We start from the raw sequence: 23,474 nt of genomic DNA, 5'->3' as shown, positions 1-23,474 counted from the left end.
GCCTTTATTTACTTTCCAGCTCTTTGAAATGTCACTGCAATATGTTTAGTTTTAATGGACAGAGAGTGAGGTGGAGTTGTTGCTCCAAGTAACACAGGGGTATAAAGTTGCAAAAGACAATTGAGAATATAAATTGGGGCACATGCCTAAAAAACTTAACTGAAGAAAAGTCATCTGAAGCATGTAAAAACAGACATTAAAGGTGCAAACTATTTTTTTTTGCTGGTTAAAAGTCCCTGCACATCCTGATAGCAATTATTAAAGGGCACCTATGGTAAAAAAAAAAAAAAAATCTACTTTTCAAGCAGTTTGGACAGACATGTGTGTAAGTATAGTGTATAGATAATCATATTGGGGTGATATGAACACACCCAGTGCTTTTTTTTTTTTCAGTTTAACTACATAAAAACGATGGACCAATTGGAGCTGTTTTCAGAGTGAAGAGAACTTAACGTAGAAGTGCGGTCCCCCCGCCCACCAATATTGATTGACAGGCGCGTCATCTAATCCGAATTTTGTTGTTTCACGTCCACCATTTTCAGCGCGAGTCAAATCGATATCCCTAAAGGAACATCCTTGGTCTATTTTTAGATTCAAGGCTCATTGAGCTCATCACAAGATCGACATTCTCCACATTATCGCTCTGATCGGAATAATTGGTTGTACTTTTCATTGCGTCTACCTTAAACTTCAGCCGTTTGCACTTCTCACGTTTACAGAAGCTCCCTGTGATCTTAACTAGGTGCAGCTTGAAAAGTGCAAGCGCGTTGCCTCATGTGCGCGTCTTTCCATTGGAAATAAAACAACAAACTTGCCTGAGGGTCGCACACTAGAAGGTCAGCTCTGCGTGGCACAACGCTGATGCAGCGCTATGCATTTTGGAATTCTGGGCATGGGTTTCTGACGGGGTGCACGCGGCGGTGCTTTAAGTCGGCGGCTGGGGCGCCGTTGTGTGTGCCCTGATGGAAACCTGTGTTTAGAGTTCTAAAATGCGTGGCACAATGATTCGGGAGACTTCATGTTTCTGCCGCATCACAGAGAGTGTCTGGTGTGCCGTGTCGCGGCTTCGAGCGGCACATCCGATGCCTCAGTCAAAGTTAATTCAGTGTATGTGGTTATTAGTCTCTGTGTCCAAGCTTGGTACTTGAAACTAGCACACAGTTGGCTGTAAAACTATACAAAGACAAATGATTTTGTACTCTCTGCTTTGGTCTGTGTCCGAGTCATACATGTATGGCTGAATGCTGATCCTCTCACTCCTGCTCCTTCTCTCAATCTGCCTGTCTGTTGCAAACACAGAGTAGGTGAGCTCTTGGCTCCGCCCCCTTGTTACATTGGGCGGGAAGCCGAAACTAATTTTCATGTGAAGCAACACACCCCTAAAACAGCGAGCTGTGTACACGCCCACAACATGACACTTTTTAACACATAACAAAAAAATCTGAACTGTGTTTTAAACTGAACCTAAACTGGCACACTCAGAAAAACCTTAATACTAATATTAAATCATAAAAATGGGGTGAACTATGTGCCCTTTAAATTAGGTGGTCCAACTATATTTATATATAAACATTTGTAATATTCTGTGAAAAGTGCTGGACAAAGAAAAGTGTGCAAATCAAAACGATTGACATTTTGACTGGATGTCTACTTTGCAAATTCTTACTCAAAGCACTTGAAGGTAAAAGAATCATCTAAAAAAGCCATGTTTACATTATTCCCGTAAAACAAAAGCCACTGTGTACGTACATTTGACCACTTACAGTACATGACCACATGCAATTACAGTACGTGACAATCTCACAACAGTTTATCCCTTTTTATGGCCTAAGACTAGTAAGGACGAGGAGCTGAAAAAGACATCAGCCAAGAGCAGGTGTTTCTTCTGATGATTTATTCATGATCCAATTATGAGCTTCAACCAACATTCTGTCACAAGTGCAGTGACATTTCCACAACTATTAATTGCTTTCTACAGTCAGTTTGATAATCACGCACTGCTGAATATCCTTCCAAGATGCTCCATTTAAATGTAAAGCAGACGGAAAATCTGACTGCTGACTAGAAGACTACCCTTGATAATCAAATGGACACTATCCATTAATGAAAGCGGCAAATGTCATGCATTTATCACTCAAACTAATTTACAGATTAAATTGTTCCAAAATGTGTGTGTGTGTGTGTGTGTGTGTGTGTGTGTGTGTGTGTGTGTGTGTGTGTGTGTGTGTGTGTGTGTGTGTGTGTGTGCGCGTGTGCGTGTTTGGGAGGAGGGGCCGCCAATGGATAAGTTGTGTCAAAAGGGAGGCCCACTGTCTTAGACTTTGAAAAACCCTGGGTTAAAATAATATGACTGTCAGTGTAACATGAACGAATCACTGACATTTGAAGACATGAAGAGGTGAGCTGAGCAAAGACAGAACAATACCTTCATAGACAAAAGAGCACGTAAACATTGAATTATTGTTTTCTCCTTCTTATAGTATTCTATTTATGATTTATTTGTCATGTAATCCACCTTTTGGGCTAGTTTTAGATGTGTTTGGAAGCAATTCGTAACATTTTAATAATATGTTGGCAAATTGAACCAAATGAATGAAATGAATCGGAAAAAAGATTCGTTCATCTTGATGATCGAGACTTTAAAATCTGTAAGTAAAATGATCCGAACTTCCCATCACTAAAAGACTGACTATAGAAGTTTACAGAAGACAATAAAAGTTTATTTTAATGTCCAAGTTTTCACACTTTCCTAAAAAACATATTTTAAGTTGAGATTGACCACCACTGGCATGCTATTGGGCCTGTGACAATATGCGTCCCTTATTTTTTTTGTATTAAAAGTGGCAACCCTACTCTCATCCTTCATAGACATCAACAGTCCAGAGATTTTCAGAAAATCTCTTTCAGAAGACCAGAAAATGAACCAAAAACTTTGTGATTTAGTGGTTCATCTGTATCCATAGGAAGCTCCAAGAACATTTTTTTTTTTTGTAGCCAAAAACTGTGAAAACTATTTACCTGCCTAAATTATCTCTGTCTTGTTAGGTCATGGTGTCCATTTATTAAATAAAGTACAAAAAATCGTCATTAGAGTCAGCAGCTTAACAAGTAGCTACCATATTACCTGCAATAAACATACACCCCGATCTGATGCAGAAGACATTAGCAAACAATGTCATTTTCTACAGCTTTTTTGTGACACAAAGTGTTCTTACAGCTTCATTTGGTAACAGTTGATCCACTGAAGTCGCATAGACTTTTTGACAATGTTTTTACTTCCTCTTCTTGACTTCTCTGCAGTCTATGAAGGATGAAATAGCTCTCTGATTTGATCTGAAATATCTTAATTTGTGTCTGAAGATGAACGAAAAGTCTCAAGGGATTAAAATGACATGAGGATGAACTAATCCTTTATATGCATGAACAGGGTTTCTGTTTTAAGAAATAAATATGCAAATGCACATGTTAACATACCTTAGGTTCGCTGCTAAACATCTGCACACTCTTTTGTTAGACAAACCAGCAGATAACAAAGATGCCAGATGTTGGGACAAGGCAAAAGAGAAGTTTACCAAGAAAAGCAAACTACACTGTAAATGCTGGGTTCCACACAATTCCTTCATGTTGTCCTAATAAAGTTAAGTTAAAGGGTACCTATGATGCAAATCCTCTTTTTGTAGCTTTTTGGACAGAAGTGTGTGTAGGTATAGTGTGCCCACAGTCATATTATGGTGATATAAAGACAACAAGTCTCTTTTTTGGAAATTTCCTGACGTTAAAATAGGATCCAAATCCCTCCCAGTTTGAGGCTGACCACAGCGTGACATAGGAGTGCAGTTTCCCCACCCACCAATTTGATTGACAACTGCATATTAACATGTCTCCGTAGTAACACATATAATCATATCAACAAGCCAGGACGTGAGCAAAGCAACTTGGATTAAAAGATGTGTTCAGCTCATCATCAAATGTGATCAAGAATGAGCAAAATGTTTATTAAACAGTGCATGTTTGTAATGAATTACAGCAATTTTACCATCTTTCACCCCACAGCCGCATGTCAGTATAATTATAAAAGAAGACGCTTCAATCCTGGTTTGTGGACGTTAACGTTAAGATTTATTTTGTACATTAACATAACAGATATCCATTCAGCAGTGGATATTAGCATGTATCCTGTCACATTTGCTGTGCAAAAATAGTGCAATGTTAACCGTGCACACTGTGTGTACGTGTCCGCTGTGTGTGTGTGTGTGTGTGTGTGTGTGTGTGTGTGCGTGAACTCTGTAACGACATTGTGTGTCTCATAGTTGCAGAAAGGATTGAATAAACTACACAACAAATACATCAAATAATCATTGGGAAAGTTATTGCTGTAGAATTTCTCACAAACGTTACATGAGATCTGCTTCCTTAATGCTGTCACTGTGCTGTTTATCTGACGCAGCCAAGGCGGAGATTGAGGCACACTCTGACAGCCACATGGGAACGGTGGGTGGAGAGAACTAGCATTAAAGGCACAGGCGACAAAAACAGCTACAATTATGTGTTCAGAGCAGAAAATTCCATTATTCTGAAAGCTATAATAAATGATCTGATGGGTGTTTAAGCTGAAACTTTACAGACACATTCTGGAGAAACAAAAGACTTCTCTTAAATCTTGAAATATTGGTACAATAGGTGCCCTTTAATCATTTTTCAAGCTTAAGTGGATTGAACATGAAACAATTAAGTTGTTTCACCAAAAAAAACATCATCAACTGTTGTAAATAAATAGTTTAAACAAGCTGCAATAGTAATTTTTTGAGTGTATATCATGTACCAGCGCTAACATACATTAGCATGACCACTCAGAAATAGCCCTTACAGCAGGGGTCACCAATCTCGGTCCTGGAGGGCCGGTGTCCTGCAGATTTTAGCTCCAACCCTAATCAAACACACCTGAACAAGCTAATCAAGCTTTCACTATACTTGAAACATCCAGGCAGGTGTGTTAAGGCAAGTTGGAGCTAAACCCTGCAGGGACACCGGCCCTCCAGGACCAGGTGACCCCTGCCTTACAGTATACATTCGTTCATTCATTTTCCTTCAGCTTAGTCTCTATTTCAAAAGTTGCCACAGCAGAATGAAAAGCTACAGTAAGTATTCCAGCATATGTTTTACACAGTGGATGCCCTAACAGCTGCATCCCAGTACTGGAAAACACCCATACACACTCATTCACACACACACACTACAGACCATTTAGCTTATTCAATTCACCTAAAGCACAAGTCTTTGGACTGTGGTGGAAACCGGAGCACCCGGAGGAAACCCACATAGACACAGGGAGAACATGCAAACACCACAGAGAATTGCAAACTGGTCCAACCAGGACTGGAACCAGCGACGTTCTTGCTGTGAGGCAACAATACTGAGCCGCTGTGCCACCCAGTATGCATTCAATATGGCAGAATATTAAGCAGTCACACATTTCCCCTGCTCATGTCACCTATTAACATAAAATAAGATCCAACTGCCTTAATCTTCCCCTTCAAGCTCAAGCAAAGCATGTTGGGAACTGAAAAACTCTTGATGATGCAACACTATCTTTATAGAAAAATTACTGGTCACACTTTATTTTAACAAACAATTCACACTATTAACAAACCAATAACTAAGACTTTTAGCTTAATAAAATACCACTTATTTGCTTATTCCAATTTAGTGGGTATAGTTGGTTTAGGTAATGAGTAGAAATAGGGATGTAAAATAAAATCTAACGTTATTAGTGCTAATAAACAGAAAATATCTTAATAATGGGCAGGTAATAAGCCAGTAGTAAATGGTGTGAATTGTTATATGAACTAAAATAATAATAAATGACTGTAAATGTATGAATTCACTGCAGTTGTAAAACTTAAACTTGAGTCATGTTCAATAAAAATGTTAATGGAACTTAAAAGATTTTTTTATGAACATTTAGCAAATCTCCAATTCTTCCTTGAGTGGTTTAATAAATTAGATATTTTACTTTTGAGTAATTTAATGAATTCCTATCAAAATAATTATTCTTGTGAGATCCTCAGGACTATTGAAAGTATATCTGTTCTTACATCAGTTTTTAACTATAATATAAAACTACTTTGAATTGTAAATAAAATAAATATCTACATTTGATTAAATTTATATAATATTCTTTTGCATTAAGGTAATTTTAATGGGTCATTCTACTTAATTTACACTTTTTATTAAAAAATGTAAGATAAACACCATTTATTTCTTCTTCCTTTTGAATTTGTGCAGATATGGCCGTGCAAATGTTCTTGACTGTTGATTCTCAAAGTGAAAATGAGAGGCTACATTTCTAATTGTGATTAGAAGTTATTATGATGATCTGCTTGAGCATCATCACAGCTTCTTGGCAACAGCGTGGAGAAATCTATCCGCCCCCATCCTCTGATTTGTAACGCACAGCTTTGACTTGTTCCCATTCAATTCCTAATCCAGACATTAAACTCCCTGCTGTCAGCATGTAAAGACTAATACATCCATTTTCAGCAGCAGCAAAGTAGCCATAACTTTAAAAAGATCATATCAGGAGCTTATAATAAAGACACAACGTGCGCACTCCCATGGCACAATAAAGCAGTGGGGTTCCTGGAGATGTATGAGACGGTAAACAAACAAGCCAAAGCAACCCCCATCTGGTAAGCATTTCGAGACACCTCGAGGTGATTAATTATTGAAGAATTCCTCTCTTCTTTATGTTTAGCACCCAAGCATAGTCTGCTGCAATAGCGTTTTAAACCCAGTGTCTACAACTGTTACATCAACAAAAAAAACGCCTACTTTTATAACCCGTTGAAGTTCAGATTTCGTGTTTGAATCGTTTGGTGAAGTGAAGTTTCTCCGGGAGTAGTTGTTTTGGTGGTGGTGTGAATATAACAATAGTGCTGCTTACCTTTCGAACACCTCCTGTGGTTTATGTCCGGTTAGATGCTTCTCTCTGTCTGCATCAGCACCAGCGCACACGGGGAGCGCCCTTCCGTGTAGGGACCGTCAGCAAAGTGACGCTCTATCAACAAACACGAAAACTGCGAATAAGTTTGAATTTCGCGTGTTTCTGTGAGTTACAGATAAAAGCTGGTTGGCGTCGCTCAATATCGCGTAACGTCAGGTTTGTCTCAAGGCATGGTTTTATCTGTGTTAACCCCCACCGCTTCCCCCTCCTAAAATAATTAAATAAACACATTTGACCAAATAAGCGATGGTTTGCACTGCCCTCTGCTGGTTGAAGTTGAAACTACGTGTTGTAGATCTATTGTAAGGAGCCGCTGCGTATGGCAAGCTGTTTAGACATCTAATATAGACCATTTCAATGCGGTCTTGTCATTGGCCTATGAACATTTCTTGCTTGTTATATAACTATTTTATAACTGTAACAAGATGCAATTCAATCATAACGTAACATTGTTAAAAGCTATAGAAATTAAAAATGTAAAAAATACTTTGGGACCATTGTTTTTGTTTACATTCCTTAAAATTATCTATAAGTAGGCTACTAGTGCCTATTTTCATACTAAAGCAGACATCCGAACTCTCTATGCTCCAGGACTCTCCCGCATATTCAGTGGCGCCCCCCAGAAAATTTTCGTAGGGGTGGCCAGAATAGGCCTTACTAAATCTTGGGGTGTCACATTACAAAATGTATTGAGTGTAATGTTATATTTTTGTGTCTGCTAAATAAAATAATGTGGCTTTAACTCATTTAATTAATTACTCTTGAAATATTACAACTTATTCCTTGAAATAATTCAGCAAGTTCATGTGCAAAACAAATAAAAAGCAATATTTAGTTTAAAAGCACTTTTCATATCTATAAATATCTTTTTAGTAATTGTTCACATGCTTTTATTTTACAGAATACAGTATTTGCCATGTCTAAAATTAATGAAGATTAATGAATTTATTATTAAAACTGACAAATTTTTACAAAAGCCATTACTATACACACACACACTCACTTTACAGACCCTAATGATATATTTTATTCATATTCCTTTCTGAGCCACAAAATTACTAATACTGCTTGTTGATATACCTTAAGGTGAATATTACATTGCCATTGCTGTCAATTGAAGGTGTGCTGTCAAGGACGATTGGGGAGGGGGAGGGGCAGTGAATCAGCTATGTCAGTTTCACCAATCAATCCACAATAATTTAGTGGCTGCTATTCACCTTATTCTCAGCTGTCGAGTGGGCGCTGCCATTTGAATCATTTTGTCTCGCGACTTCCGGTCACATTCACTTTCATTCATTTTTTGACGTTAACAACTGCTCGTTACGCTGCTTGATGTTGCAATTTAATATTTTCTTATTATATTATGCTACTTGGTCTGTGTAGTCATGCAAACTTTTGTTTGTTGAGCAAGTAGTTTGGCCATTTTCTGCCGTTTATTATTCCTAGTCATTTCTCCCATAGGCGACTGAATCGGAAGTTCTAAGATAATCGCAAAAACAGGCGCACTTCCGCATTTTAGAATAAGGTCAATTCATTCATTCATTCATTTATTTATTGAAATATTTTACATTTACGTAAGTACATTTAAATTAATAATATCAACAGCAAAACCTAATATCCAGAAAATGGAGGCATCACAGCCCTTTTTATTCATTCATTCATTCATTTTCTTTTCAGCTTAGTCCCTTATTAATCAGGGGTCACCACAATGCAATAAATTGCCAACTTATGCAGGAAATGTTTTCTGCAGCGGATGCCTTTCCAGCTTCAACCCAACACTGGGAAACACCCATACACTCTTGCATTCACACACATACACTACGGCCAGCTTAGCTTATTCAATTCACCTATACCATGTCTTTGGACTGTAGGGGAATCCGAAGCACCTGGAGGAAACCCACACGAACACAGGGAGACATGCAAACATGCAAACTCCACACAGAAATGCCAACTGACCCAGACAGCCCTCTTCATCTTCATGTAATTAAAAAAAAATAATACTACATAGGCTACTAGTTCTTATTCGATACTGGTAACTATTAATTAAAAACAAGTACTTTGCCATTTTTTATAAGATACCTTATAAGCACACGTCTAATGAATAAATACTAGAATCTAATAAATAAGTAAAAGCATCCAATGATTACAATATATACAAATATTTGGGCCTACATTATTAGTACCAGTCTCTATAAGAATTTATATTCTCTGCCCGAGCCTGAGCCCAGCCTTTTTTAAATTAGTTAACTAGCTTAATTGGATGGAAAGCTCTAAGCCATAATTAAAAATATTATACAAATATTTTAGCAAATCTGGCCTAAGCAAAACATGTGTGGTTCTACAAAGTTTGCACAATTTGCAACTCGAGTCATGCGCAGCAATGCTCTAGCTCCTGCAACAGCATCCCCCCACAGGCCGACATTCTAATGTGCTAAAATGGATTCCAAAAAACACACACACACACACACACACATGCTCACGCTCTGCTCGCACATGTTGTGTGAAAGAGGTGATAGCAAAAAAAAAAAAAAAAGTAACTTCTACGATTAACAGACACATGAAGCAGACTGGTTTACATGCTTTGTCCTTGTGGCATTATTCATTCATTCATTTTCTTGTCAGATTAGTCCCTTTATTAATCCGGGGACGCCACAGCGAAATGAACCACCAACTTATCCAGCACGTTTTTATGCAGCGGATGCCCTTCCAGCCGCAACCCATCTCTGGGAAAGCATTATTCATTAAGATAAATATATACTAAATTCTGTGGTTCAAACAACTTAGAATTGTAGTTGAGAACATCTGTTATAACGGCACACATGTTAAAAAATAGTTGGGTTTTATTTGGGCTCAGGCTCATAATTACGTTAATGTGTTGGACCAGGTCGGGCTCGGACACAAGGTGCACGGGTTCGGGTAGGGTCCGGGTTTAATTTTTTGGGCCCGATCTAAGCTTTTCCTAACAAACAAACAACGTTGCCTCAATGTAGCGACCTTCCTACAACGTTGTACCAACCTTGTTAAAAGGTTGAGGATCTACGTTATTGCCGAAGGTTGTCACAACGGTGTCATAATGTTGCCACTTTAACGGCCGTTGCTTTAGGTTGTGCTTAGGCGGCATGGACGACAACTGTACAACATTTACTCGTCATCTATGAATCAGTTTTAATTTTAACAGCCCGTTCGGCGTCTCATTCAACAACAACAGAGGAGACGTGAGTATTGCTTTATTTCTTCTTACTAAAGAAGACATCCGTGGTCATTTGTGTAGTCCTGTTGTGTCAAGCTCTGATCAGTTTTCTCTTGTTCTCTGCCTATTTTGACTTGTGGCTGCTGTGGATCCATCTCTGAACTGCATTCTCTGTTGGATTTCTTTCTCTGACTGCGTTCTCCACTACACCTGGCCTTTGGCTGCGCTCCACGGGCTGCTGTATTCTCCAGTCCAGAGCTTTGACATCCAGTGTTAATTATTTAATATAATCTAAACCTTTTTTCATACTGTTTGCTTGTAATTAGGTCTGTACTGTATGTATTAAATGTTGTGAAATATATAATAAAAAAGTTTGATTATATACGTTTGTGGGGCACTTACACTTTTAAGTTTACATATGCAGTTATTAAATTAAAAAAGGAAACATGAATAAACAATAATTAAAATGATTACTGCTTATCCTGTATTCTAGGCAGCATTGATAAACTCCCAGGAAAAGCGTTAATACATGTAGTAAGAACGTCTCATGGTTGCTGAATGTCACACGACAACGTTGCTACAGCCTTCTCACATCTTAAATTTCTATGCTGTAACAATGTAGAGAGCACATAAATGGCGACGTTGCCCTTGAAAAATTACAACGTTGTAGACATTGCTACAGCGTAGATGTGTTTGTTGGGTAGTCTCTGTAAAATAAAGATAGGATTTAATAAAACACAATCTAATGAATTAGTAATTATCTAAAAAGGTAAACGTAATAGTAAAAAATAAAAACTAGAATATAAAGAATAAGCACTAGTAGCTTATGGATAAGTGCTCATACTTAATGGAAAGTATACTACGGTAGCATCCTAAAAAAACGTGATACCCTACAATGCGCTATATGTTTAAATGGCTTGCCATACAACGTGCAGCTACATCGTAGACAAAACAACATGGTTCAGTGGTATTCAAAAAAGATGCGTATATAAAATGGCAAAGTCATGCAAAAAATACGTAAACACATTCATATTACCAGTGTTTTATACGTATTACTGTCTGTTATTACTATGTCTAGTGTTTCTGGATGCTGTCTTGTCTACACCAACAGGCGGTGCTAAACCACTGAGACACACCGCGAACAGATGCTCTGGGTATTACGAAATTATAACCAATTTGCCTTTTATGAATGAATCAAATGTGGTTTATCTGCTGTAGCACCGACGGCGAGGGATGAACTACGGTGTTGATACAGCGGCTCCTCTCCTTTAATCGGCGTCAGGTAAGCGAGCAACATCCTCATCCTGCTTCTGTTTCAAACAGATAGCTGCTGTATGATGCTTCAGGCATTGTATAATCGTCATAAACCATATCTTTAGCATATAATACTGCTTGTGGATTTAATTTGTGATGTGTATTAGAGCTCTACCAATTGTTTTAAGATCATAAGATGATGTTCAGACCCTTTTCTCCATTGTTGGAGATATTATCGCGTCATGATAAGCTGTACTGTACATGACACTTTAACGATGTTAATCGTGCAGTTTAACAAGTGATGGTAAATTAGCACACATATAAAAATAGATCGATGGATAAATAGAGTGCATTCTTTGATTAGCATATTTAATGTGCATATGTTTCTGTGTCAGATACTGTCCACAATTTCGTTTAAAGTTCATTCTTCAGCACTAAGCAGCACTGCTTTTTTTAGTCCTTCATGGCAACATGGACTCAACCACTGGCATAATTTTGGGGCGGGACTATTTTTTTTTGCCGACCAATGGAAGACGTGAGAATATTTAGGAAACATGTATGAAACGCATAATTTCTGCAGTAGTGATGTGCGATACCACTGGTTTACCACTATCCGATCCGATACCAAGTAAAAACACGGCGAGTATCGGCGATACCGATCCGATACCGATACTTTGCCTAAAATTACAGTTTGGAAAATTAAAGTATCAAATAATGTACTTTATACTAAATAAGAGACATATTACGGGTTATTCTTGTTTATTGAGGAAGAATTATCATAAAAAAAGAGCCAACTTACATATTAATTGACAGCATCTGAAAATGTATATCTTAAAACGCCTACCTGAACACCTTAACATAAAACGATAAACATTCTCACATTTTGGTCCCCTTGAAGATTTTTAACCTTTTTCCGTTGCTTTATCATTGTCACAAGAACCCAAGCCCCCAAAATACAGCCACATCGCCACATTTTCTCCCTCTGTACTTGGATAGCGCTTGCCTGCTGCGCCTAAGGACTTTAAAAGCGATGTCTGTCTTGCCCTAGCAGCACCTGTGCCTCTCCTTTCCTCCTCTTAATGAGCGCCTAGTTATGATGTTGTCATATTCTATCTTGTGATTTATATGTAGATGTTTGATTAGGTTTGTGGTTTTACCAGAGTACCTCACTGTTTTGTTACACGTGTCACAAACAGCATTGTTTGAGTTTATGGAAGTCAAGTAGCTTCACACATACTTCGCTTGCGGTCACCCACATTCAATGACTGCATGACTGAACAACAGGTGCCACGCCAGTGGACTGAGTGGCTAGCTACATGCTGTGCAGTTGTACAGTGCCATATTACGCACTTGACTTGGCAGGTGGAAGAACAAGTAGTTCCGACTAATTGTACATTATTCAGATAAACTAGGGTAATTGTGGTTGCTATACATTTGCTCCAAATTACTGAAATATCGATATTTTGATCAGATAATCAATTCTAAAACATACAAAGCTGGTATCGGAGATATCGATATTTTAGTATCGATCCGCATATCACTATTCTGCTGTTCAGTTTTGTAGTACAATTGATATTTATCCATGAAATAAATGATTTAGTAACACTTATTTAGTAACACTTTCCTGTGCAACACTTGTTGGAGACATATTATATTCAGAAAGCATTCCAGTACATCTACTGATATCATTCTTTACTTTTTATTTGGTCAGCCAAAGGTACGTATTAATAATATGAAAAACTTATCAGTTTTGTGAGGGATAGTTCATGGAAAATGTTCTAAATGTCCATATTAGTGGGTTTTCTATTCTGTTTTTACTTTTAGATTAAACTGGCCCCTAGTGACTCATGAAAATTAAAGTCAATAATGAACAATACTGCAGGTGTCAAAACAATATTTACAAATTAAAAATAGATTATACCCTGGGCCTTGACAATAGGGGAGAGCGGGGGGCAAGTAACACTTTTTGGTTTTGGTCAAATAATGAACAAAGTAATGGGGTTAGACAAACCATAGTTTTTTTTTACCAACAACCCACAAGCCTCTCCTACAAATGAGCACTGGAATTATGATTGACGGACCTATGGTTTCTGTGCAGTATTGCCAAAAGTATCATGTTAGTTTGAAGCAGAGTAATATTGATAGCTGTCGAAGTGAAATCAAACTGTTGAACTGATTGCTGATAAGAGATGACTGATACACTGCATGACAGCAGTGGAGCTTTTATTATGACACAGTCGATCAGGAACAGCGCTATTTTATCATAGTAAATATATTTTAGGGTTCTGTTGTAATGCTGCTTTGTAGAGCCTAATACAATGTACAACAAACATAACATTTTACAGTCTTTGGTGTTACAAACCCCTGATGTTTTTCTTGGGGAAAGTGGAGTTTGACATTTATATGCAATTAAAATGAAATTATACAAATAGGGAATTAAGTGCAAAAGCCAACCAAAGTAGATTATTAAAGAATGAGCAAGGCAAAATTATGTTTTTAAAATATATACAACTCTGAAACAAGTACAAAGACAGGGAAAAACAAGACAGCTGGCAGAAGAGACGTAGGCGGCACTGAAGAAATGAAAAGAACAAAACCCAAACTATGTATAACTCCCCCTAAGCATTTTACTAACTAACAAACTATATGAAACAAAATAACAGACACGCGAAGAGTCTTCCGAGTCGTAACCATCTACTCCAGTGGTTTTCAAACTGTGGTACACAAGCTTCCTTCTATTGGTACAGGGAGGAACCGCTGAATAATTAAAGTAAAACATGAACACACTTTTAACCCTTTGACACATACGATAACATCGATGTGATCGATTGATTTTAATTTTATTTTTGATTTTCTAATGTTTGCATTCCATCATTTGAAGCTAATTTCCTCCCCATATTTGTGACGGTTGTTGGGGCGTATCCCGTATTATTATATCCCAATGTTGACAGGTATAGTTTAATCATTTGCTTTTCTGATGTTCTAAATTCTGAAGTTATGTATAGATTTCAAACATATACAAATAAGTCAAATACACATGCATAGTATGTTTCAAAATTTATCAAAAAGAGTTTATAAGTGAATATGATGACATATTGCTAGGGCCAGATGGAATCTGCAGAAGTTTTTTTGTTATTTCTAAGGAGAATTTTGGTAAAAATCTGTGGATTTCTGCAGAATTATTTTGTATAATACTAATAAGTATTATAACTAAAACCTTAACATGTGAAATAAAAAATAACATCTTTTTAACTTTTACGTAATGTTTACAATGCAAATCCAATTAGATCCACTTTTTTGGTAAACAAAGCAAGTCTCTCATATGATATTTCTACTAAAAGACAGAAAATATTACTGCATTTTACATTAATCAGATTAACATTTTCTTATTAGTCAATAATATTACTGTAATTATTTTAAAAACTGAATAAATATAGATTTACTCAAGTAAATAAACTGAATTAATGATGGGCTAAAAATCTGTGGAAATCTGAGGAATTCTGCGCGCACAGATTCCGACCTTTATTTATGAGGTCCAAAAAACATTTCCAGGTTTTGATGAATATGCTACTTTATGATACTACTTTACATTTAAGTACAGCAGTTTTCTTTTTACTTTTTAAGAACAGTGCCAATTTTATTAGCTTTTAAAAGCACATTTTAATTTAAACGTTTATGTTTTATTTAACTGTTTTACCTGTGAGCACAGTACAGTGTAAATTCATTCATTTATTTTCTTGTCGGCTTAATCCCTTTATTAATCCGGGGTCGCAACAGTGGAATGAACTACCGACCTATCCAGCACGCTGTTACGCAGCGGATGCCCTTCCAGCTGCAACCCATCTCTGGGAAACATCCACACACTCATTCATACAGACACTCATACACTACGGACAATTTAGCCTACCCAATTCACCTGTACCACATGTCTTTGGTCTGTGGGGGAAACCGGAGCACCCGGAGGAAACTCAGAAAAAAGTCACTTTCATCTTGGATGGATTGGGTTTGAATAAATTAAAAGCAAATCCTAATTTGTATTTATTAAACTTTTTTATTTTACTTTAAAAATATATATATATTTTATTCAATAATATGTATCACTTTAAACTAGGGCTGCATAATATACTGTTTCAGCATTGATGTCGCAATGTGATCGCAATAGTCAATGAAGATGATGCAGTATTATTTTACATTTGATTATTTAATTACTTTATCTGAATACTGTTAGACTCCCCAGAAAACCAGAAAACACGGTTTAATTCATTTGTATCTTTTCCTTTATTGTAATATCCTGTGCTTGTAGACTGTTTATTACAATTTATGCAGATGCTACAGAATCATCCCAATTAATCCAAATTATAAATTGGCTGAAATTGTATTTATATCGCAATATATACTGCAGAAAACAAAATAATGCAACGTTAGATCTTTCCAATATGGTGCAGCTCTACTTTAAAGTGTACCATAGTCATTGGCACAAATTGTTGATACTGATCAACAATCATTGGATTGATGTTCTGAATAATAAAGACCTTTATTGTCTTTTTTTAATTGAACACAGGCATGTTGTTCAAGATGGGGAAACTCAAACTACTCAACACGATTGCTCCTGCATACTTCTACGCTGCAACCGTGGTCACATTCGCTCTCCACTTCCTCCTTTTCACGCCCACTATTTTCCAAAGCTCAGATGTGACTATAAATCCCGCAATGCTGGCTCACATCAGTATCTTTCTATTCCTCATGGGGAATGCGCTGGGTAATTACATCATGACTATACGGAACCCATCCGAGAGTGCCAACGAGACCGTTATCCCAGTCTGTTCACCCGACTGCCCGGACAGAATTGATGCGCACTACCTCCTGAATGGACGCCACTTCTGTAAAGTGTGCAAAAAGGTGATTCTAAAACGGGACCACCACTGCTTTTTCACTGGAAACTGTATTGGGAACAGGAACATGCGCTACTTTATTATGTTCAGCATCTATACGTCCAGCTCTTGTCTATATTCATTGGTAATAGGGGTGGCATATCTGACAATAGAGTACTCTATTTCCTTCGAGAACCCATTGACGTTCCTCACTCTTCTGCCACTCTCAACTGGTTACTTCTTCCTTGGTAAGTTTAAAGTACACATGGCATCAAAACTAACCATATGGTTTTTTTAGTTCACATTGCTAGTTTTGTGGTGAACAATTTATTTATGCATGTCATCAAGAGCAAAAAAGTGAAAATTGAAATCTGAAAATGCACTTCCTGTTTGTTTTTAGTGCAATTTTCAGATTACGTCTGTCTGAGGTATTGGGTGTGGCTAATATACTTAACCACGCCCCTTCAACTGTAAGTTTCGACAACAAACAGAAATGGCGAGGAGGAGCTGTCTGTTGGGTTGTTAATAACTCCCGAAACCTTTTTCCCGATCTCTCTGAATGAAATGGCCATTTTACTACATCCAATCAGCTCACAGTTTAAAAAACAAGCCACGCCTACTGTTTTCTCAATTAATATTCGATTTCTCTAGAAACTGAAACACAATTAAAAAAAAGGTCGCAGCCTCCAAGTAATTAAGCCATGCTTCCATTTTTTGTGCCTTATCTCACAAAGAAACTCTTAACTTACATATTTTCAGAAAAGTGGCTAATTTGTATGAATTCATATGGTTTTATATTCATATTAAAACGCAAAAAAAAATTTAAAAATGCCCATTTTTCACCTTTATTATAAGGGAGAGGGGAGTTGAGACAGGAATACAGTGTTGCCAATTGAGCAGTTTTGATTTTGACTGTGCAGGTAAAAAATGGCATTGGCGGGTTGACAAAATTTGGGCAGTTTTGAAACGTAACTTTTATATGCGACTTATATAATAAACCATAACTGTGTCCTCCTGCTCCATTCAGTTAGGTGTAACCAGTGCATAGCGCAAACATGAGACCTGATGAGACCTGGTTATGTTGTGGCAGCTGATGTTGTTTGCTGTGTGGTTAAAAATCATGACAGTTAAAGTAATTAGCTTCATTTCGATTTAAATTCATGAGAATTAAATAAGATATTAATATAATATTTTTTGTGCGTTTTGGTGGGTTTTGGACAGCTTTTGGGCTGAAAAAGTCAGCGATATTTGGCAACACTGAATACAAGGAGAGCAGAGTGAGGGGAAAGGATCAGCAAAGGACCTTGAGCCGGGAATCAATCTCAGGTCACCGCCAGCACCACAGTGCTATATGTCAGCGTACTTTGCCACTAGGCTGTTGGTGCCAACATAATTACACTTTTTAAAAGGAGCCATGTCTGCCAATCCCACTCCTAACCCTACCCCTAATTGAGGATGAGCAAATTGTACTAAAATGTACAAATGAGTATATGAATTAGCCACTAAATCAAAAAGTTTGGGATTGCCATGACATGGTGTTGGATTTTCCTGAAATGTGCTTTGCTTTGTTTATCAATGGATATGATAATACTCGTTTTCTCTCTTCAGGTTTGATTTCAGGTCTCCAGTTCTTTCTGGTGATAATGCTGTACATCTGGCTGGGTATTGGATTAGTGAGTGTTGGTTTCTGCTGTCAACAGCTTCTGCTAGTGGCCCGAGGACAGACCTGGTGTGAACTGCAGAAAGGCCAGTTGTCGGAGTGTCGTGGTACCTGGCGAGCAAACCTGACTGACGTTTTTGGTTCCCATTGGGTTCTGGGACTTTTCGTGCCGGTTCCGACTGTCGAGACTGTACCTGGAAACTGGCAGGTCTACCATGATCACAAACACGACTGAAAACTTGCCAAATCACTCTGTTTACCTTAATTTGGACCATATAAGGGCTTCAGTTCATTTGAGCAGCTTAAGCCCATCCAACAGATCTGCCTTTTTAGTGGATTTCTGTCATCACAGAGTAAATTAGGTGAGCGTTATATCACCAAGATGTGATAACATCCATATCTATGTCAATCAGCACTGTGCTGAAACCCAATTTCAGCCCTAGTTTAGGGCAGCAGTGATTAGAAGCAGCAATGATAGAGGAGGTCAGGATTAAAGCATGGATGAGTTTAAACAGTATTTACAAAACATACATATTAGGTAATCAGAACACATCAACAGTGGCCTGCTAAAATGTGGGTGACTGTTAGATTTGTTTAAACTTGATTTGAATTTGATTATATGCTACAAGAACTTGAATTACAATATAAATTGGTATTTAATTAATTATATGTGAATTTTAAATACTTTGTGGAAAATTATGCCGGTTTTCATCCACATATTTGATTTTGATGCAAATTATATACACTTAAAAAGTCAAACTTATGACTATATAACTATACTATATGACTATATACATAGTATAACCTTCTACTATTGCTTTTATTTCTTTTGAATCTTGTCAAGCCAGCAAGAAAGTAAACCCTTCTTTAAAAGATTGGGTCAGTTATACAAGGAAGGTTTACACAACTATTATTGACTAAAATTTTAAGACGTTTTTTGCGTTTTGGCAATTTTGATTTTTTTTTATACAATAGCAGCTTTTAAAAGTAAAAACACAATCTAATAGAGCCTCTTTATAAAGAGGCATAGCCACTTTACTGGACTGGGATGTGTAATACAGCTACAAAATATTACTATTTGAGACAAATGATGTTCTTCAGAACTTTATATTGCTGAAAGAACACAAAGGTTCCACAAATATATCAAGCACAACATAGAAACATTTAAAATCAATTTCAGATCGCATTACTGCTACATAAATTCTTCTTATTGAAGCCTTGTTGAGCATAAACAGTACTGTATTGTATGACAAGAGTTGCAGTTCTATTTAAATATCACTTACTGTGTGTGAACATCAATACATTTGAATGTCTTTTCTATCTAACATTCTCATGTCTGCGTCCTGTTTGCTACCTCAAGTCAAATTCAGTTTAAATGAGCAAAATTAGTTACCGAACCAGAATAAAACATTGGTATAATAGGTCATTTTGAATAGGTATTTCTGAATAGCTCACACACAGACCAATGTCCTTTATGTGTGACATTTTGTAACGGGTAAGATTAATTTAAAGTGTAACAATGCATACTTGGCTAGATGCAATTCTACAGTTAGGTACTAGATTGTTAGTAGATTATGTTACTATATTTTATTAAATGATTATTTCCTATCAATCAAATGGCAGATACAGTGCATCCGGAAAGTATTCATAGCGCTTGAGTTTTTCCACATTTTTTTATGTTGCAGCCTTATTCCAAAATAGAGTAAATTATTTCCTCACAATTCTACACACAATACCCCATAATGACAATGTGAAAAATGTTTTTGAAATTGTTGCAAATTTATTAAAATAAAAAACAAAAAACCTGAAAAATCACATGTACATCAGTATTCACAGCCTTTGTTGTGAAGCTCTAAATTGAGCTCAGGTACATTCTGCTTCCAATGATCAATCTTGAGATGTTTCAGCAGCTTAATTGGAGTTCACCTGTGGTAAATTAAGTTGATTGGACATGATTTGAAAAGGCATACATCTGTCTATATAAGGTCCCAGGGTTGACCGTGCATGTCAAAGCACAAACCAAGCATGAAGACAAAGGAATTGTCTGTAGACCTCCTAGACAGGATTGTCTTAAGGCACAAGGCTGGGGAAGGTTACAGAAAAGTTTCTGCTGCTCTGAAAGTTCCAATGAGCACTGTGACCTCCATCATTCATAAGTGGAAGATGTTTGGAACCACCTGGACTCTTTCTAGAGCTGGCCGGCCATCTAAGCTGAGTGATCGGGGCGAAGGGCCTTAGTCAGGGAGGTGATCAATAACCCAATGGTCACTCTGTCAGAGCTCCAGCGTTCTTCTGTGGAGAGGAGAAACTTACAGAAGGACAACCATCTGTGCAGCAATCCACCAATCAGGGCTGTATGGTAGAGTGGCCAGACGGAAGCCTCTACCGCCTGGAATTTGCCAAAAGGCATCAAAAGGACTCTTAGACTATAAGAAACAAAATTCTCTGGGCTGATGAGACTAAAATTGAACTCTTTGGAGTGAATCCCAGGCGGTACGTTTGGAGAAAACCACCCACCGCTCATCACCAGGCTAATACCATCCGTACAGTGAAGCATGGTGGTGACAACATCATGCTGTGGGGATGTTTTTCAGCAGCAGGAACTGGTAGACTATTCAGGATAGAAGGAAAGATGAATGCAGCAATGTACAGAGGCATCCTGAATGAAAACCTGCTTCAGAGTGCTCTTTACCTCAGACTGGAGGGATGGTTCATCTTCCAGCAGGACAATGACCCAAAGCACACCGCCAAAATATTAATGGAGTGGCCATCCAACCTGATAGAGCTTGTTTCCACTAATCATGCAAAGAGGAATGGGCAGAAATTCCCAAAGACAGGTGTGCCAAGCTTGTGGCATCATATTTAAAATGACTTGAGGCTGTAATTGCTCCCAAAGGTGCATCAACAAAGTGTTGAGCAAAGGCTGTGGATACTTATGTACATGTGAGTTTTCAGGTTTTTTATTTTTAATAAATTTGCAACAACTGTCATAATGGGGTATAGTGTGTAGAATTTTGAGGAAATAAATAAATTTAATCCATTTTAGAAAAAGGCTGTAACATAAAAAATGTGGAAAAAGTGAAGCGCTATAAATATAAATTTCCAGATGTACTATATCTTGTGGTTTAGTTATTGAATGTTTCAAAGGGCACTTATGAGTTTGGTACTCTAAACAAAGATCAGCAGATAAACATTATATATATAAATGTGTTTGTGTGTGTGTGTGTGTGTAATAATAATGTAAACAAAATCTGCTTTATTAACTGATTTACAACTAAATCAAAGCTAGCAGTATTTTTTTTTTTCTCTTCCCTCATTCAAAGTAATTAGTAATAATGGAGGGTCGCACTGTTCTGTAACTGAAACCCTCTTATAAAACAGCGGTGCACTATTAAGTTTCATTTCAGCGAGTCAATTATTGTAAGTGCGCGCTTAAGACAGCTCCAATCCCAAATTTGTTGATTGTTTTGAAACATGAAGCTTCAACATTCTCAGGCAGCTGTTGATTGAGAATCACATCTTATCAAAACAGCCACACTCTCCATGTCCCTCTAGACTGGATCAATTACTTCTGTTGCAGATTAGTTGAGGTTTTTAAAAAAAAACAGGGTTTTTTCCACTGCCACACTACTACATGTAAGAGGATATTTTTCTTTTATGTATATGCAGTTTGTCTTCCACCTTTTTAGTTGTTATGCTGAACTAAGTTAGAACTGTTGCTGTTTTCGGCGCATGAAACATATAGCATGGAATATTTTCAGTTAGTGCTTTATTTGTAATCAGTTAGATTGCCATCGAACATCCTGATATAAATGTGATGTAAAGCAAAATGCATTTATACATGGTTATATTAGGCATCATTTAGTTTTAAAAAATAACAATAAATATTATAACATTGCCTTTTTTGTGTCTGTGGTCATTTTTACCACTTGTTTGGTTAGTTTACTGGTAGAACAAATCATTGGGCAAAATATTAAATACATGTAAAATGCCTTTATTTTAGAAGGCACGGAAAAAGTCACACTGAAAAAAAGATTTATTGGATTCACTGCTTTTTTTTAAGGTAAGTGGTTGCAAACTATTTATACAGTATGAGCTGAATTTAAACAAAATAAATTTAGTAATGTTCAACTTAAAGGTGCAGTAGGTGACTGTCTTCAGACACATTTTTTGTTGTGCTGGTTGAAAGTCTCTTCACAGTCCTATAGTAATGATTACAGTAAATGATCTAAATGTGTTTATATTTTTTTTATATTCTGGATAAGACATGAAACTAAAAAAATGTTCATCCAATTAAATATAGTCAGGCTGACATCTCCCATAATTCCGAAAAGTTGCTCAAACTGTCAACAAATAAAGATTTGGGCTTTTGCGCATCTCTGTTCACACATATGCGCCATTAGCGTGTGCACGCCCGCATGAGACGATCACAGCAGCGGCAAAATCAAATGCTGAATTGAAACTTTTTAAACTCCTGAATCAATATTGGAGTTACTTTTGCACACTGGAGGAAGGACGACACCATGCCTGAAGTATTTCTGTTAGACAGGACAGGTTCTGTTTTTAAAACTATTTCAGCTTCACGCAGACCTGATGCAGATGCTACAAATGGGTTATGCACAGACATGTTGTTCAGCCACTGAAATCTCCCGGCGAAAGATTGACGTGACTGTTTTCAGTTTCATAAGGGCCTTTTACAGCATCAATAATGTAGATTTATAGTTTAACAACAAAACATGAGTAAATAGCGCTTTTCCGCCTAGCCTGCTTTACTGAGCTATAGATGCTTTTATATTCACATTGGGTTAATTCTGAACAATGACAGCCTGTGATGCTACTCTGAATATTCGCTCCGAAATAGCATGCAAGTGTGGCTTAGTAATAAGTATAATTCCTGCACGCCGCCGGCCTAACTTGCGAATGACATGAACTAGTGGGTTTTCTGCTGTCGTGTCGCGGTGGGCAATTTCAGGAGGCCTGGCTTTGAAACAAAGTTTCACAGTTTCCCCTACCGCCCAAAACTAATTTGCTAACCGACTAGCATTTTGGCAGATCACCTACTGCACCTTTAATCTGTTTGTTTAAATTCAGCCCGTATACCTCATTTTCAACCCCTTACCCTAAAAAGTTGATTAATTGCAATGAATTATTATTGTTATTATATTTTGTGAATACAAAACTGTACTAATTGTTCACAGCTAACTTTAAACAAGGCCGTTGCATAGATTTCTACTGAATAAAATGTCATTTTAGATCTGGTTTTGATATATGAACACAACAGGTTAATGCTGAAAAGAAAAAAAACAAAAAACAAGCAGGCTTTTTAGTACCTGCTTTCTCTAACAAATAGTCTGTATGTACGCAGAAAAGCAGGATGCAACAGAAAAAATTAAGAAAACCGATTTTTCTTTGTAAATGTAAACTCTCTGAACAATACTACACAAAGCATTGCAAATAGTTAACAGATTTAAACACCCTATCCAGCACAAATGATTA

General features: G+C 37.2%; 2 protein-coding genes across 3 annotated transcripts in view; one reads left to right on the top strand and one right to left on the bottom strand.

Moving 5' to 3' along the window:
* tmem63c (transmembrane protein 63C) overlaps nt 1-6,994 on the bottom strand; it is a 143,213-nt gene extending 136,219 nt beyond the window's left edge. For both annotated transcript variants that reach the window (XM_005158882.5, XM_068214295.2), the window contains exon 1: nt 6,944-6,994. The gene's annotated coding sequence lies outside the window, so the exon portion shown is untranslated. The remainder of the gene's footprint in view (nt 1-6,943) is intronic.
* Nucleotides 6,995-11,120: 4,126 nt separating this feature from the next.
* Nucleotides 11,121-19,621, top strand: zdhhc22 (zDHHC palmitoyltransferase 22). Its single transcript, NM_001424010.1, has 3 exons — nt 11,121-11,475; nt 16,009-16,566; nt 17,927-19,621. Exons 2-3 carry the CDS (start codon nt 16,011-16,013, stop codon nt 18,211-18,213), a joined length of 843 nt encoding a protein of 280 aa, NP_001410939.1. The 5' UTR covers nt 11,121-11,475; nt 16,009-16,010; the 3' UTR covers nt 18,214-19,621.
* The last annotated feature ends 3,853 nt before the right edge of the window (nt 19,622-23,474 follow it).

Source organism: Danio rerio, chromosome 17 (genome assembly GCF_049306965.1).
Source record: "Danio rerio strain Tuebingen ecotype United States chromosome 17, GRCz12tu, whole genome shotgun sequence".
In the NCBI taxonomy this organism is placed as follows: Eukaryota; Metazoa; Chordata; class Actinopteri; order Cypriniformes; family Danionidae; genus Danio; species Danio rerio.
Note: the sequence above shows the minus strand (reverse complement) of the source record. Positions and strands in the feature narration are given on the sequence as shown.